This window comes from Strongylocentrotus purpuratus, unplaced genomic scaffold (assembly GCF_000002235.5).
Source record: "Strongylocentrotus purpuratus isolate Spur 01 unplaced genomic scaffold, Spur_5.0 spur5_scaffold_4, whole genome shotgun sequence".
Classification (NCBI taxonomy): domain Eukaryota; kingdom Metazoa; phylum Echinodermata; class Echinoidea; order Camarodonta; family Strongylocentrotidae; genus Strongylocentrotus; species Strongylocentrotus purpuratus.
Window position 1 is genome coordinate 25,831,111 of NW_022145610.1, and position 16,617 is coordinate 25,847,727.

General features: G+C 37.8%; 1 protein-coding gene and 1 long non-coding RNA gene across 2 annotated transcripts; both read left to right on the forward strand.

Moving 5' to 3' along the window:
- Positions 1-274: 274 nt before the first annotated feature.
- Positions 275-5,492, forward strand: LOC115929124. Its single transcript, XR_004066317.1, has 3 exons — positions 275-315; positions 1,382-1,480; positions 5,314-5,492. It is a non-coding gene; the product is annotated as an uncharacterized LOC115929124 (long non-coding RNA).
- A 2,925-nt stretch (positions 5,493-8,417) lies between these two features.
- Positions 8,418-10,508, forward strand: LOC579877 (TNF receptor-associated factor 3). The gene is made up of 2 exons (XM_030997264.1): positions 8,418-8,597; positions 9,371-10,508. The coding sequence occupies exons 1-2, from the start codon at positions 8,454-8,456 to the stop codon at positions 10,229-10,231; spliced, it is 1,005 nt and encodes a 334-aa protein (XP_030853124.1). The 5' UTR covers positions 8,418-8,453; the 3' UTR covers positions 10,232-10,508.
- The last annotated feature ends 6,109 nt before the right edge of the window (positions 10,509-16,617 follow it).

Below are 16,617 nucleotides of genomic sequence, written 5' to 3' on the forward strand. Positions count from 1 at the left end.
CACACTAACATTAGAGAGCACATTGGACTATATTCAAGACACAAAAAGGAAATATTGTTCGATACAGTATATCATTTGAAAAAAAATAGTAATATATTTTGTATTACAAGTAGTCTAGTTTCTATTATTAAAGTACAGGTTAATGGAATACTCCATTTATATCAAAAATACAAACTGTATTGCAGAATATACCCCCTTCCAAAACACGAGGTAACGGTTTTCATGGATATTACCTCGTGAAAATAAATGTTTCAAATTTTCCTGTTTAGGGATCTACTTTGCCCGTCATGTGATGCTCCGATCAACCTACACGAGGTATGTTAATGTTTAGATATATTTCTATAGTTTCCACTCTTCCACTCTCTGTATAAAAGGTATGAGGATACCAAGACTACTAAACTCTTAAGATAAATTGAGAACTGGTCATGCGATAACATTGTGAAAGATCGAAACTGTCTAGAAGTTATTCTGAAGGTCGATTATACAGAGAAATACAGGGAAATGACTTAAAAAATATATGGGACAACACATGGTCTAAACGTTTTGTACTTCTCGTCATGTTTCGAATATAAGGCTACTTGGAAAGTTTTCAAAACTATTTTTGGGGGACATTTCTACGATGATATTCTTTCAAACTGTAATGAAAAACTATATACATGTGGATATATTTTTTTAAATATCTTTTCCAGCACTCAATCTTTTCCATATTTGAATTATTTTACATGTGTTGATACATTACCATAGCTATCCAGCACATTAGTGAATATTGTACCTACACACAGTGTTGGTAAATATTAAAGTGTTATGTTTGTAATGTCACTGATGAACTCTAATGAGGGAAGTTACTTTGAGCATTCGCAATGGTCATACAAATTACAGAGTTGAATGGATTAATATGAATAGTTTGAAATTCGTGCTTCATGATTTCGTAAATTTTCAGTTTATAAAATTATTGTATACAGTTCAGATGCCAATGAATTCACAATATTGTTCGTTCATTGATTGATGTTCATTTATTTTCCATATACATGAAAATCATCCAAAACATATATATATATATATATTTTAAATGTGTGGTCACATAAAATCATATATGCAAAGAAGGGGTCGTCATAAGCACATCATGAGCTGACGTTTTCTTAACTTGTTTGCAATAGGAAAGCATGGACATGCCTATGAATGTCCTTGATATCCTCATACTATTCATGGTACAAAGTTCAAAGACATCTTGTCTGGAATATTAAAGTTTTGAGTTGTGTTATTTTAGATGTTAATTACCTTCGACATTTTTACTGCTTGTTTTGTAACACAATAAATAAATATACCTAATGAATGTAGCCTACACTTTAACCTTTCTGTCTGTTTTTTTTTTCTTGTAAAGTTGAAGCCTGACAAATCGGCTGAAAGAAAGCTTCAAATGATCAAGTCATGCAAGTGTAAAAACTGCAGCTGGAAAGGATCCTACACTGATTACATCCAGGTGAGATTACAACATATATCACATTAAAGCAAGGGCGGCGATCCCGGGGCGGGGGGGGGGGGGGGGGGGGGGGTACGTCCCTCCGGTAAATATGAAAAAGTGCAAAAGATTGTATAGCAAAATACTGACTAAAGACTGCTATACACTTTTAGGCTCTGGAGGGCCCAAGAGTGCAAAGTTTATACTATACAGTGCGTCCAAGAAAAAACGAAACCGAGAACTATCGATGTTTTATCATAACTTAATCACAATTATAATTGATAAATGACACATATTTGGAAAGCTTAGATCCCCTTCTTTCATTTGATGCATGAGTGATTAAAAGCAATTTGAAGAGAGGAAACCAAAAAGTCATTTGGCGGGCGGTATCTGAATGTCAAGGAAAAAAAACACATTTCTAGAGAGTTCAATTTCTGCTCTTTCATATGACACCTCAATCAGGAAAAATTAGCCAGGAATAACAAAGTTCTGTTTCTTTAAAGTAATGCTTGCATTTCCATAATTTCATCGAACGATTTCGTTTTCACTGGCTACCTTCCGTAGCAACAAACATGCAGAGGTGACAAAAGACTTAACTCCGTTTCGTTGAAGATCAGCCATGCATCAGGTCTTTCATCTTCTTTGTGCATGGCTGATCGTCAACGAAACGGAGTTAAGTCTTTTGTCAACTCTGTTCGTTGCTACGGCAGGCATCCAGTGAAAACAAACCCGTTTGATCAAATTATGGAAATGCAAGCCTTACTTTAAACAAACAGAACATTGTTATTCTTGGCTCATTTTTCCTGATTGAGGTGTCATTTGAAAGGGCAAAAATTGAACTTTCTAGAAATGTGATTGTCTTTTTAAAATTCAGATTCCGCCCGCCAAATGACTTTTTGGTTTCCTCTCTTCAAATTGCTTTTAATCACTCATGCGTGAAATATGAATCATATGAGTTGCATCAAATGAAAGAGGAGGATCTAAGCTTTCCAAATATGTGTCATTTATTAATTATAATTGTGACTAAGTTATGATAAAACATCGATAATTCTCGGTTTCGTTTTTTCTGGGACGCACTGTATAGTAAAAAAACACACCCCCAAAACAATCTTTTTGCTCGGTCGCTACGCTCCCTTGCATAATATCCTTCAAAATGTACAAGTAAATATCGTAGAAAATCTGTATTCCCTTGGTATCACCGTGATACCAACGGAATACAGATTTTCCCCTCGCATTTCGTCCCCCGGTCACGAAAAGAAATCGCTACCCCTGCATTAAAGCATTCATTTCGGAACAAATAAATGGCATCATCTGACATCACACTTTTTAACAAATAGTTTCATGCTTGCAGGATAGCATCTACTAGCGATATATTTTATGTTGCATATCATTATGTGACTGTTGCTAAGGATAAGGCAACCCTTAGCAACCAGCAATGTCATTTAAGCTCATGCCGAAATTGTTAATCTAGAGTGATATAACTTTTTGTTTGTTATAAAAGCAATGAATTTTCAATTTTGGTATCATAAAGACCCTATATGGGCAGTATTCTGAAAAATTCAAAGTGAGTGGTGAATATTGTGTTTCTATATATATATATATAAGTATATGTATTTTGGTCCAATTAATATATGTTATTCTTTGAAAAAAGTGGTTTAAAAATCGGTTTCGGCTCAAAATCGATATGAAATTATTACAAAGTACATAACGTGTGGCACCATCTTGTAGAAAATGTAATTCCTTATCTTATTGTAATGAAATGCCTTCGTAGCTTTTGTTTAATGTCTGCCTGACATAGCAACCATGCATCTAGTCAGGTGGTAGATAGTTTTATCTCTTATTGTTTTACCTCTTATTGATGTGGTGCAAATGTTTTTTTATGCCTCCGCCACCGAAGGTGGTGCCGGAGGCATCATGTTTTCGGGTTGTCCGTCCGTACGTCCGTCCGTCCGTCCCGTTTGACCGTTATCACAATATCTCAAGAACCATTTAAGATTTAAACTTAAGACTCGGGAATAGTATTTATCACCATAGGAAGACGATCTGATTAGATTTTGGAGTACGTAGGTCAAAGGTCACAGGTCACAGAGGTCAACTTATGAAATTCCTTGTATTGAGTTTGTTAGCGCGATATCTCAAGAACCATTTGAGATTTAAACTTCAAACTTAAGGATAGTATGTATCACCATAGGAAGACGATCTGATTAGATTTTGAAGCACGTATGTCAAAGGTCAAGGGTCACAGAGGTCAACTTATGAAATTCCATACATTGAGATTGTTATCATGATATCTCAAGAACCACTGGAGATTTAAACTTCAAACTTAGTGATAGTGTGTATCACTATAGGAAAACAATCTGATTAGATTTTGGAGCACGTATGTCAAAGGTCAAGGGTCACAGAGGTCAACTTATGAAATTCCATACATTGAGATTGTTATCATGATATCCCAAGAACCACTGGGGTTTAAACTTCAAACTTAGTGATAGTGTGTATCACTATAGGAAAACAATCTGATTAGATTTTGGAGCACGTAGGTCAAAGGTCAAGGGTCACAGAGGTCAACTTATGAAATTCCATACATTGAGATTGTTATGATATCTCAAGAACCATTTGAGATTTAAACTTCAAACTTAAGGATAGTATGTATCACCATAGGAAGACGATCTGATTAGATTTTGGAGCACGTAGGTCAAAGGTCAAGGGTCACAGAGGTCAACTTATGAAATTCCATACATTGAGATTGTTATCATAATATCTCAAGAACCACTGGAGATTTAAACTTCAAACTTAATGATAGTGTGTATCACCATAGGAAGACGATCTGATTAGATTTTGGAGCACGTAGGTCAAAGGTCAAGGGTCACAGAGGTCAATTTATGAAATTCCATACATTGAGATCGTTATCGCGATATCTCAAGAACCACTGGAGAATTTTCACTTCAAACTTAATGATAGTATGTATCACCATATCATAATATCTCAAGAACCACTGGAGATTTAAACTTCAAACTTAATGATAGTGTGTATCACCATAGGAAGACAATCTGATTAGATTTTGGAGCACGTAGGTCAAAGGTCAAGGGTCACAGAAGTCAACTTACGAAATTCCATACATTGAGATTGTTATCATGATATCTCAAGAACCACTGGAGATTTAAACTCCAAACTTGTTTAAATTGCTCTATGGCGGAGGCATCATTTTCGACTGCGCGCAGTCAAAATTCCATCTAGTTTTTTACTGTAATATATCTGGATTACAATACCAGAAGAAAGATAAAAGTGAGCCTCGTGTAGTGGCACGAGGTAGATAAACTAGTGCCTGTATAGATGTGATGTACCTATAGGGTGTGGCAAGAGTGCCAGTTGATAGAGTCTATTAGACCGCCTGTTCTATCATGTTTGATATATTGCCCGAACTTAAATAAAGCAGAATGACTTTGAACTGAATACACGTGAGCCTGTGTCCGTATTTTCTGGATTCACTACAAAATGGCGTAGTCGGCAGGATAAACATTGTTATTATTATTATTTATTTGGCACTTTCAAAATACACCAAACCAGGAAACAATATACAATGTACGTAGGACATAGTGAATGAATACAATTTGACACTTGCGTACCCGACCAGGTAGTCTGGGTAAGGAACAGGTCAACTTAATGTCCATGGCCCACAGGTCGGCCCAGGAGCGGATCCAGGATTTCTTAGGGGGGGGGGGCCCAAATTTGAATTTGATCCGCCACTGGGTCGGGCTTCCTTCCCACACCTGATCGGGTGCACAAACATCTTGACATAAAGTGGATACAACATAGAATAACATCACATATTCATATACATTTCTTCATAAATATAGGCATGAACATGCTGGTGCATTTTATCTCTTGCTGCATGAACTAGCCTAGATTAGTGTTTTAGATTTGGGGCTTGGTGGATGTGACTAGGCTAAACAGCGGCGAGATGAATGCTGATGACCATGGTGCAAGCTGCTTCAGGATTTGTTCTACCTTTCTGCTGGCTCAGACTGGATGAGGGAGGACTTCGAACGTGCCCTAGCCTTGTGGTTGACTTCGGCTTGGATTTACCAATCAGTTCATCGCAGCGCGTTGAGGTCTGGCTGCCTGTATCATCCTGTTACCTGTGAAGTAGCGTCCTTTTGACAGACACTGAAAGTCAAGTTTACAATATACAACTAAATTATTCATACCCTTGTCCAAGTTTTGTAATCTTCGAGTATGTGTAAAATGGATTTATCTGATATTTTGCATGGACTCAAATAAAGCAGAATGATTGTGAACTGAATACACTTGATCCTGTGTCCTTATTCTGGATTCCCTACATTATGACACCTCACATTAATATGGTTGTTGTTGTTGTTGGTTCTTATTGCGTTTTCCATCCTCGTTGGATGATTTTCGCCATCATGTGGCGATTTTCACATATGGTGATATGACGTTCCGTTAAAAAGTAATCTTATTAGTTATACAAATATTTTATTCATAGCCATATTTCCACGGTAGTCCACTGGTCCACATATAGAACTTTAAATTGTTATACTAGTTGTATTCATTGTGCACATTATGCCAGGCGCGGATCCAGGGGGGGGCCGAGCGGGCCTTGGCCCCCCCCCCCCCCCCCCCCCCCCCGCAAAAAAAAAAAAAAAAAAAAAAGAGAGAAAAAAGGAAAAGAAGGGAAAGGGAAAGGGGAGAGAAAGGGAAAGAAAGAAGAGGAAGAAGAAAAGAAAAGGGGGAAGAAGAAGATCGGGGGGCCGAAAGGGCCTTGCCTCCAAAGCTGTTGACCCCCCCCCCCCCCCCCCCCCCCCCCAATCAAAAAAATAAGAGAGAAGGAAGGAAAGGGAAAGAAAAAAGGAAAAGAGGAGATACTGGCGTACTGATACTGATTGCTCATCTGACCGTGATTAAATGCCTAAAACCCCAAAGCTTTCGGGGGCTCTGCCCCCTGTATTCCACCTAGGGCCCTACGGCGGGCCCTTAGATGCTCATCTGACGGTAATTTAATGCCTAAAACCCCTCTTTTGGAGGGCTCCGCCCCCTGGAACTACGCCAAATAGTGACCTTCCAGTGTCACAAAATAATAGGTATTTAAAAAAAATGCTCATCTGACCTTAATTAAACGCCTAAAACCCCTGAGTTTCCGGGGCCGGCTCCGCTGCCTCGACCCCACCAGGGGCCCTAAGGCGGGCCCCTAAATGCTTATCTGACCGCGGTCCCCCCAAATCGGAAGAGGACGTAGGAAGAAAAAGTAGCAGACAAAGAACATCTTTGAAATTCAGACAAGGATTAAGAGTATAGAGAACGGTACAGCGAATCGTCTTCTTTCTCTCATAATCTTATGAAACGTCAAAGCTTCCGCGCTTTGCGCGGGAGGGGGAACCTGAATTCAGACGAGGATTCAGAGGCGAGAACGGTTATACGAATCTTTAATGATTTAATGAAACGTAAAAGCTTCCGCGCTTCGCGCGGGATGGGGGGAAACTAAATTCCGACGAGGATTATTTTCGAGAACGGTACAACGAATCGTCTTCTTTCTCTAATGATTTAATGAAAATTAAAAGCTTCCGCCCTTCGCGCGGGAGGGGAGACCTGAATTCAGACGAGGATTAAAAGTCGAGAACTCTACAGCCAATCGTCTTCTTTCTCTCACAATCTTATGAAACTTAGAAGCTTCCGCGCTTCGCACGGGAGGAGAGGGGGGGACCTGAATTCAGACAAGGATTAAGAGTCGAGAACTCTACAACTAATCGTCTTCTTTCTGTAATAGTTTAATGAAACGTCAAAGCTTCCGCGCTTCGCGCAGGAGGGAGAGGGGGTGACTGAATTTAGACGAGGATTAAGAGTCGAGAACTTTACAACGAATCGTCTTCTTTCTCTAATAATTTAATAAATCGTTAAATTTTCCGCGCTTCGCGCGGAAGGGGAAAAACTAAATTCATACGAGGATTAAGAGTCGAGAACGGTACAACGAATCGTCTTCTTTCTTCAATAGTTTAATGAAACGTCAAAGCTTCCGTGCTTCTCGCAGGAGGGGGAGGGGGGGGGGCTGAATTTAGACAGGGATTAAGAGTCGAGAACTCTACAACAAATCGTCTTCTTTCTCTAATAATTTAATAAATCGTAACATTTTCCGCGCTTCGCGCGGGAGGGGAAAAACTAAATTCAGACGAAGATTAAAAGTCGAGAACGGTACAACGAATCGTCTTCTTTCTTCAATAGTTTAATGAAACGTCAAAGCTTCCGTGCTTCTCGCAGGAGGGGGAGGGGGGGGGCTGAATTTAGACAGGGATTAAGAGTCGAGAACTCTACAACAAATCGTCTTCTTTCTCTAATAATTTAATAAATCGTAACATTTTCCGCGCTTCGCGCGGGAGGGGAAAAACTAAATTCAGACGAAGATTAAAAGTCGAGAACGGTACAACGAATCGTCTTCTTTCTTTAATAGTTTAATGAAACGTCAAAGCTTCCGCGCTTTGCGCAGGAGGGGGAGGGGGGCTGAATTTAGACGAGGATTATTAAAGAGTCAAGAACTCTACAACGAATCGTCTTCTTTCTCTAATAATTTAATAAATCGTAAAAATTTTCGCGCTTCGCGCGGGAGGGCAAAAACTAAATTCAGACGAAGATTAAGAGTCGAGAACGGTACAACGAATCGTCTTTTATTTCGAATAATTTAATAAAACGTCAAAGCTTCCGCGTTTCGCGTTTGCACCGACCCCCCCCCCCCCCCCCCCCCCCCTCCCGCATTACGTCACTGTTGGTCACTATTACGTACCAATATTTGGCTCGCATAATTTGAAATTTGGGCCCCCCCCCCCTAAGAAATCCTGGATCCGCGCCTGCATTATGCACATTATGCACATTGTCAGTGGAGGCACATTTTTATGTTTTTGAAATATGGAACAATGATTATAATCTAAAAATATTTTCTTTTTTAATTTACTTATAGAACCATGAGCGGAATTGTGGAGGAGTTGCACGCATGCAGTGTAAGGTGTTGGGATGTGGAAAATGGCTGCCAGAGAAGAGAGCCCTGGACGTCCATCGGACAGACGAGTGGTGTCCCATGATACTCATCATGAAAGCCAGGCTTAACCATGCAGAGATCGTACATCTGAGTATGAGGGTAAGAGGGCTGACTTCGAATCATTGGTAATCGCGTCGGGTCGGGTGGTCGCATTACCCGAACTTTTGTGAAAACATGCCCCTTTATTCACGAAGTGTCAGGGGAAATGTTTGTGAAATAAAGCCCTCTCATCTACAAATTGTTTGGTCCGATTTACCCGACAATTTGTGAAAACCCTACGGCAAATGAACGAAACGTCGCTTCATCTTCCGCTTTCGTTTCACGAAAGTTAGAGTTCGGGTAAAGGTGAAATGTATCCCATATAATTTGTTAAATGTGTCATTCTTTTAAAATTAAGTTAATATGGAAGCATATCATAGGAGATGATATCCCTAGATCTTCCTTAGCAGGATTGCTCTTCGAATGACCTCATATTCTAAATATTTTGATTTAAAATAACAAAATATTTTGGACCAAACTTTCATGCAACATGTATGTGCAGTCCCATAAACACAATAACACATTTATGATTAAATAAATTATCAGAACTCAACTTTATCTTCAAGACTGGGACTTGCCCCCGCCCCCTAACACACACCCTCGTACCCATAATGATTCTTACCTTTCCATATCGAGATCACTCCTAGATCCTAATCAAAGCGCCGTGCAATAGATTTCACATTTTCGCTATTCTACTTCTCTTGTTTTTCTGAATCAGCTCCCATAACGATGAAATACTTACAAGGATTGGATTGTCCTTTAAATATAGTTTTGTATTACAACAATGTCCCTTATTGTTCATTTGTTTTTCTTACTTTCTCTTCTGGTCACAGGAAACTTGGGACTGGACTTGTGGGCATGTCCTGAGAAGTGATATACCCCATGTGAGAAAGTTAATCGACAGGTTAGTACGTGTGTACAGTGTACTTGATCCCAAAGTACCAACCGCGTTGGAAAATGATGGGTATTTTACAGTCGAGCAGTCAAGCCTTACTGTTGACTGTCCTGGTAAATCAAAGAAGAGAGAAATGAAAGTTCTAAAAAGAGAGGTCGAAGATCTCTTGAAGAGTCTGGATGATTTCAAAAGGATTAATAAGCCTAATGGAGTCGATGACAACCTACAAAAGAAATACCAAGTGCTAGAGCGACATGTTACTTCTCTTCGTCAGTATGGACAGAAGATGAATCAAAGATTGGAGATGCTGGAGACCTCTAACAACGGAGTATGTGTCTGGAAGATTGCAAACTACAATGAGAAGAAGAAGGATGCCATGAAAACAAACGTGAAATCAATCTGTTCGCCGCCGTTCTACACCAGTCAGTACGGATACAAGCTTTGTGGACGAGTTTTCCTGATGGGAGATGGCGTAGGGAAAGGCACGTACATCTCACTGTTTCTAACGATCATGAAAGGTTCGTTTGATGCAGTGCTGCCCTGGCCATTCAAGGAGAGGATTACATTCCAGCTAGTCAACCAAGACGATTCTATTAACAAGAGTATCGTGGAGGCCTTCAGACCTGATCCCGCAAGCTCTTCGTTCAAGAAACCAACCACAGAGAAGAACATCGGAGCTGGATGCCCCTTGTTTGCCAAGATCCAAATAATCGAGGATCCAAAGTCAGGATTTATCCGAGACAACACAATGTACTTAAAGATCATCTGTCAGACATCTGATGTCCCTGAGATCAAGTAAAGCCAGAAGTGGCTTGAAAACAGAACCCGATAGAATGATATGTCGCTGGTTTGCCATGGTGTGGGAAAACTGAACTCCGTGGTATACAATTGTTCTTTTGATAGGCATTGGTAGGAAATACAACGCCTCAGTTGTCTAGAATGTGGACAGGGGGTAAGGATAGGTTTATCCCGGAGCTGCTGTAACAAAAATCCAATAAATCTGCCCCCTCCTCAAACTGGCGCTTCTGTTATTTTGTATACATTTTTTATTTCATGAAGCGTTTTTGACATTCTTTTTGTAAAAAGTATTTATTATCATTTTTTTATATTTTAATTGTTATAGTATTTTGCATTTGTATGTCGTTGCACTCATCCTTGAACTTGAACTTCATTAATTGGGTCAGTTCATAACGTAATTCCTCATAGTTTACTGTATCTGTAAAACCCCTTTCATTGATTTTGGACATTATTTTGTATATAATGTACATTGAAAGCATAAGCTAGCACTGCATCACTTCATTTCGTCCAGTTTGACCGGCGCCCTCATTGATTGACGTGGTTGCTATGGAAACTAAATCGATTACCCACCCCGCCCCAGTCATTACACGCCATGTTCCCCTTCAATGATCTCCTATTCCTTCCTTTCACGCGACGGTCTTAATTTTTAAACCACTAACAAAGCTACCTCAACAATGTCTATGTCCTAGTCCTAGATCCGCTGTTGGTTTTAGGTATTTTCTTGCAGGAACGGAAACCCGTTTCAACTGTGTTTTTTTGTATACCAAGGCAGGTCCAGTGAAGGAGCGGTTCTAGTTCTAGATTATTTTTTTTTATTAAAGGGGGGTGGGGCTTTATTGGGGAATATCGAGGAACTCTGAAGATGACTCGGTAACATTGCCTCAGATTCTGAAACAAAATCATGGATTTAGCTCATGCTGCAATCACAATATTATAAACCTTTAGGTCAGTCAGGAATGCCATGACTTTTTCAAACCGATATTGATATTACCGTATATTACATATTGCAATTTAGTATTGGCCACCAGCGCCAAAACCAAAATCAACTCTATATATTATTTCAAAAGAAAGCCCTACGTGTATGTACTGGTTCATCATATTTATCTCACATAAGTCCAATATTTTACAAACTGAAAACCCTAACAGTATTCGACATAAATTCGCTACAAAGTTTACTGATCATGTTTAAGTATTTAAATAATATGCTCCCTCTTTCATTTCAAAACTGTTACACTATAAATAATGACATTCACTCTTACCCTACCCGTAATTCCTCAAATTTTCATCTAGTCAACCCGAAATTACGTATTGTCCATAGATCCATAATACATCATGGTCGAGACCTATACAACTCTCTCCCAGAATCTATTTAATCATGTTGCTCCCTCTACTCATTTGAGGCCAAAGTTAAAACGATGTTATTATCTAAATATTCAAGGTAAAATTTCTTTGTCAACTCTTCAGTCTTTATCATAATGTCATCTCTTCTTTCATTCGAATCATCATCATCGTCATCATCATCATCATCATCATCTTCATCATCATCATCATCCTCATCTGCATCACCATCATCGTAATTTGTATTTCCAATTACCTTTCCGTTCTGCTTAATAAAAGTGTTAATCTATTTCATGAGTTTTGTTTGGGGCTGTCGTATTATCAAGCAATCTGCTTACAATGACAGTCCTTCTTCCACAAATAATGTTATAATGTTTGAGTAAATGTAGTATTAATGACGGTTTATCATTTCGTTTTTGAAAATAACAATTGTTATATATATTTTCTTATTTATGATTCATCGTCAGAAAAATACTTATTGTACTTTATATTATCATTGTTTATCGAAAAATTGTGTACATTATATGAATGCAGAAGAAAATAAAATCAAATCAAATCAAATTTACTATAAATTACTTTATCTCTTACCTAAATTAAGTAGTCTATATCTAATCAGTTGCACTATACTATCTATATTCACGTAACATTTTCATGTAGCTTCCATTTACCTATGTCTGTATTATGTAGTGCAACGTTTTTTCAACCTTTTATAGTCACGGCACCCTTTTGAGAAATATTTTTGTTCCCGAATCACTACAGAAAATTCATTTTCCATCACTCTGGTATACAAATGCCATGTTCACACGTAAGAACACAATTTGTTTCATAAAAGATTTTTTTTTTTTTAATTCAATTCTCTCGCGGCACCCCTATAGAGTTGTCCTGAGGAACCGCAGGGTGCCGCTACACCCCGGTTGAAAACGCTCGTCTGTCATATCTATTCAGTTGTATTATCTATATTTATTTATTTTATTTATTTATTTCTAATCTTTTGACAGGGTAGCCCATATTCACCAATAAGTAGTAGTCTTCCATGGGGCCCTGAATAAACATGAACACATTTACATCAAAAAGCATAACGTTTATACAGAACAGTTACAAAATAATACTCGTTTGCAAAATAAGCATATATCATTAACCTAGTTCAACAGTAATGTCAATAGGAAAATATTGATTAAGTCGCAATTGTGTGAAAAAGTCATGTTAATATTACAGAAATGCACGTAGTGTATTTTTCGGCTGAGCCATTCACAAATTACAACTTTGTTTAAACAATGTCTTAAATGAATTGACAGAGGTTTTGAGATAGCATATTCAAGTAGATTATATTTACCTACTTCTGTTTTCTGTAGTGTATTATTCACCTTGTATATACACCTGGCGATATACCATAAAATACGTTATACAGTAAGCGTGAATAATGGCTGAATGGCATCAAAGTATTTGGTTATTGAAGCACATATCCGTAACGAAGAAAGTGCCTATCGAAACAAATACCTTAAGACGTCTTGTATTGTGTAGCAGAAGTCAATCAATAATTAATTATTAGTGGGACTGAAGAAGAAAATGACATCTTCTGAGTACAGACGTCACGAATCACAAGTTATCATCTATTCTACTTACCTTATACTACATTATCATTATATGAACCAACCATGTAAAATACACGTTCGGCCACTAGTAATACATTGACCGTCCCTCGAACAAGTAAACAAATAGGTGCTAGGGCCTTTTCAGTTATTAACCCTAACACCTTTACTCTTTACCCCCTGCAAAACTCTTGTAACTTTCGAGAAATGTATGAAAAAAAATCTTTTCTAAATTCTCTTAATATTCCCTTTTGTTTGTAATGTTCATTTTATTTGTTCGTTTGTAAGTATTTTCTGTTTTGTGCATTTTGTTTCTTATAAAAAGGTGCTTTATAAATGAAATGTTAATATTATCATCATAAGTTATTATCATTATCAGTATTATTTTTGTTAAGGGAAAAACTATTTTCTAAAAAGTATTTTGTAAGCAGTATTGGACACATTTCTAATAAAGTTAACACATTCCAAAATAATAATCGTCATGGCATTGTGATGATTTTGTTCGTACATTGAAAACGTAAAAGAAGAAGAGAGAGAGGACGGACGTAAGGAAGACAGATCAGTTGATTTTGAAAAAGGTAACATAACGATATTAGCCAAATAATTAAGGACAACCACGACGACCACAATGATGATGATGGTGAGTTAAGAGATAATAATAGTGATGAAGGAGATGACGGTGATGATGATGATGATGGTGAGTTAAGAGAAAATATATGTTATCAAATGTTGGCATTTCTTATTGATTAGTAGTTTTCTTAAACAGGTCCCTGATGCTGGCGATGATGATGAGGAGGAGGAGGAGAAGGAGGAGGATGGTGTTTTGATGATGGTGGTGGTAACAATGATGCAAATGATGATGGGGATGGTGATAATAAGGAGGAGGAGGTTTATGATAATGATGATCAAGAATAATTCGATGCCCACGATGATGATGATGATGAAAAGTAGGAATATACCAGATGAAAGTGTTCATGGCGACGACGTCAATTATTGTCAGGACTATTCTGCCAATTATTTTTATTTTCTATTGATGATTGCGGTCATGAAGATAACAAATTAAATGACTCAGGACAGGAAAACACGAAGAAAAAAGATCGCTAAAGATCAAAATGGTTCTGACGAAATATTATAAATGGTTTAAATTTGAATTACGTCGATTTCAGAAAAATAGAAAGATAATCAAATCAGAAAAAAACAAACCAAAACATGACAATAAATCATAAATGTTACATCATTAATTTTCCTCTTTCTCATTTTCTCATTCTGTCTGTACTTTGTCTCTCAGTTTGTCTCACACTTTAGTTTCTCAATTTCTTCTTCCTTCTCATTATTTTTCATTGACTGTCAGTCTATTTCCTACTTTATTTCTCGCTTATTTGAAACACCCTTCTCTTCTTCTTAATCTGTCTCTCTCTCTCTCTCTCTCTCTCTCTCTCTCTCTCTCTCTCTCTCTCTCTGTCTATCTATCTCTCTACCATACCTTAAGCACACTTTCCACTTAACTTGCCTCGGGCAAAAACATGGAGTAGTATGATAGTATCGATCCGAACGTAAAAAGGACACGATCAACTATAGCGACGGGTGTTTTCTTCTATATATACAGTCGAAAGGTAATGACCAAGACAAGTGGGCATGTATTTTTTCTTCTAAGAATTTCTACGAAAATTATCGGGCATTGACCGTGACATCAATACTATGTATCTATTTCAACTAGCTTGTTCGGAAGTGGTTTTTACGACTTCATCGATTAGTTTATCGCATCAAATCATTTCACTTGGGTGGGTTTACAAAAGTTCGATTGAGGAAGAAAAAGGATTCTCGACTGTGAAAAATCACATTCTTTCTTCCTTCGATTTCGTTATTTATCTATTTTTATCTATCTATCTATCTTTCTTTCTTCCTTCCTTTTGTTCTTGGATTTTGTTCTTCTTTCTTTCAACCCTTTTTCTTTCTCCTCGTATCACATAGACTGTCCCAATTTTCATTCTCTGTGAAATGTCATTAAACTAAAATTAATTTTAAATTTGATGTTTTTTGTGTTTTTCGTAACTCAAGTTTGAAAGGTGAACAAGTTGAATTGAGACCTTCGTTCAACATTTTAGATGTAAGCGTTAATGTGTCACATTCTCAAGAAACATAAATTGGGAAAAATTGATTTTTCACAAGAAAATTTGGTAAGGGCATATGATAATTTAATCGTTCACTGTATATCCAGTCAAACCTGTATATTGAGGCCACCCAAGGGAAACCTGAAAAAGTGGCTATTGTAGACAGGAGGCCTTTCTAGACAGTTTCTATTTTCTTTCTCAAGGGAGACGAAATACATGGCCACTATAGACAGGTGACCTTTATAGGGTCACTAACACAGGTTTGTCTATATTTTATCTCGGACGCTGATTAATGGATGACCTATCAAACCACTTTGTATCCAATGTCGTGGAAAAGGTGTCACATAAATTGCAAATAATATTATTTATCGAAAATAATATCGCTAGTGATATTCGTTTGTCTCGCAATGTGGTCAATAAGGAATCTAAAAGATCACGACGTTTCGTGCGCCGCTGCAACACTTCGTCAGGTGATAAAAACTAATGTAAGCAAGCGTGTTTTATACTCTACGGAACGAAACGAAGCGCACGAAACGTCGTGATCTTTTAGATTCCTTATTGACCACATTGCGAGACAAACGAATATCACTAGCGATATTATTTTCGATACTACATCCGCAATGAGTAATATATTTAGCATTAATATTATTTATAGTGACTATAAGAGGTAAAACCTCCTATGCGTCATTGGTATAGATTTTTAAAAGATACGTTTTTGGAAGAAAATCACACAATTCAAGAACAAATTCAAACATAAATAAGTATTATTCACACAATTTCTTCGATAAACATGTACATTTTTAGAGCGCAGTGTTAATTCCATACGTTCGTCCATTACGCCAATACCATTGATTTAAGTGTAAAACACCACCCCCCCCCCTCTCTAAAATCATAAAAAAGTCTCATTTTTCAAAGTGGGTTGCGTAGACACAATATTCTATGACAACTCCATAATACTTATGTGTACTCTTGAAGCAGCTGATGCTATCGTAGGTCAGTCTAATTAAGCTGAAGTTCAGGAGAAGGAAGGGTTTACAAGGTACCCAGCTGCCAATCACCCGACCAGACAGTATGGCCTTTGAAAAGCACGTTGGGTCAAGACAAAGGAACTCCCACTTGGTAGTGATCAACGAACTTAGACCGGCTAATCCTTCCGTTGTTCTTTTGGCAGTCAAAAGCCACGTTCCTGGGCCAATTTCCAACAGGATTCACCCATTATTAGAAGTAAGAAATGGGTCTTCTTTTGAAGCAATACAGGAGTTCTTTTTAAGGGATATGTCAATTAATTGGTGCGGTTTTGTCTCCGTTAATCCCGTTTATGGAGTTGTTCAGAGATTGACGTATGCTCT

Excerpts from the sequence above, each read along its gene's own strand:
- LOC579877 (XM_030997264.1), top strand. The coding sequence starts at position 8,454 with ATGCAGTGTAAGGTGTTGGGATGTGGAAAATGGCTGCCAGAGAAGAGA. Across the intron at positions 8,598-9,370 it reads TCGTACATCTGAGTATGAGG|GAAACTTGGGACTGGACTTG; the intron begins GTAAGAGGGCTG and ends TTCTGGTCACAG.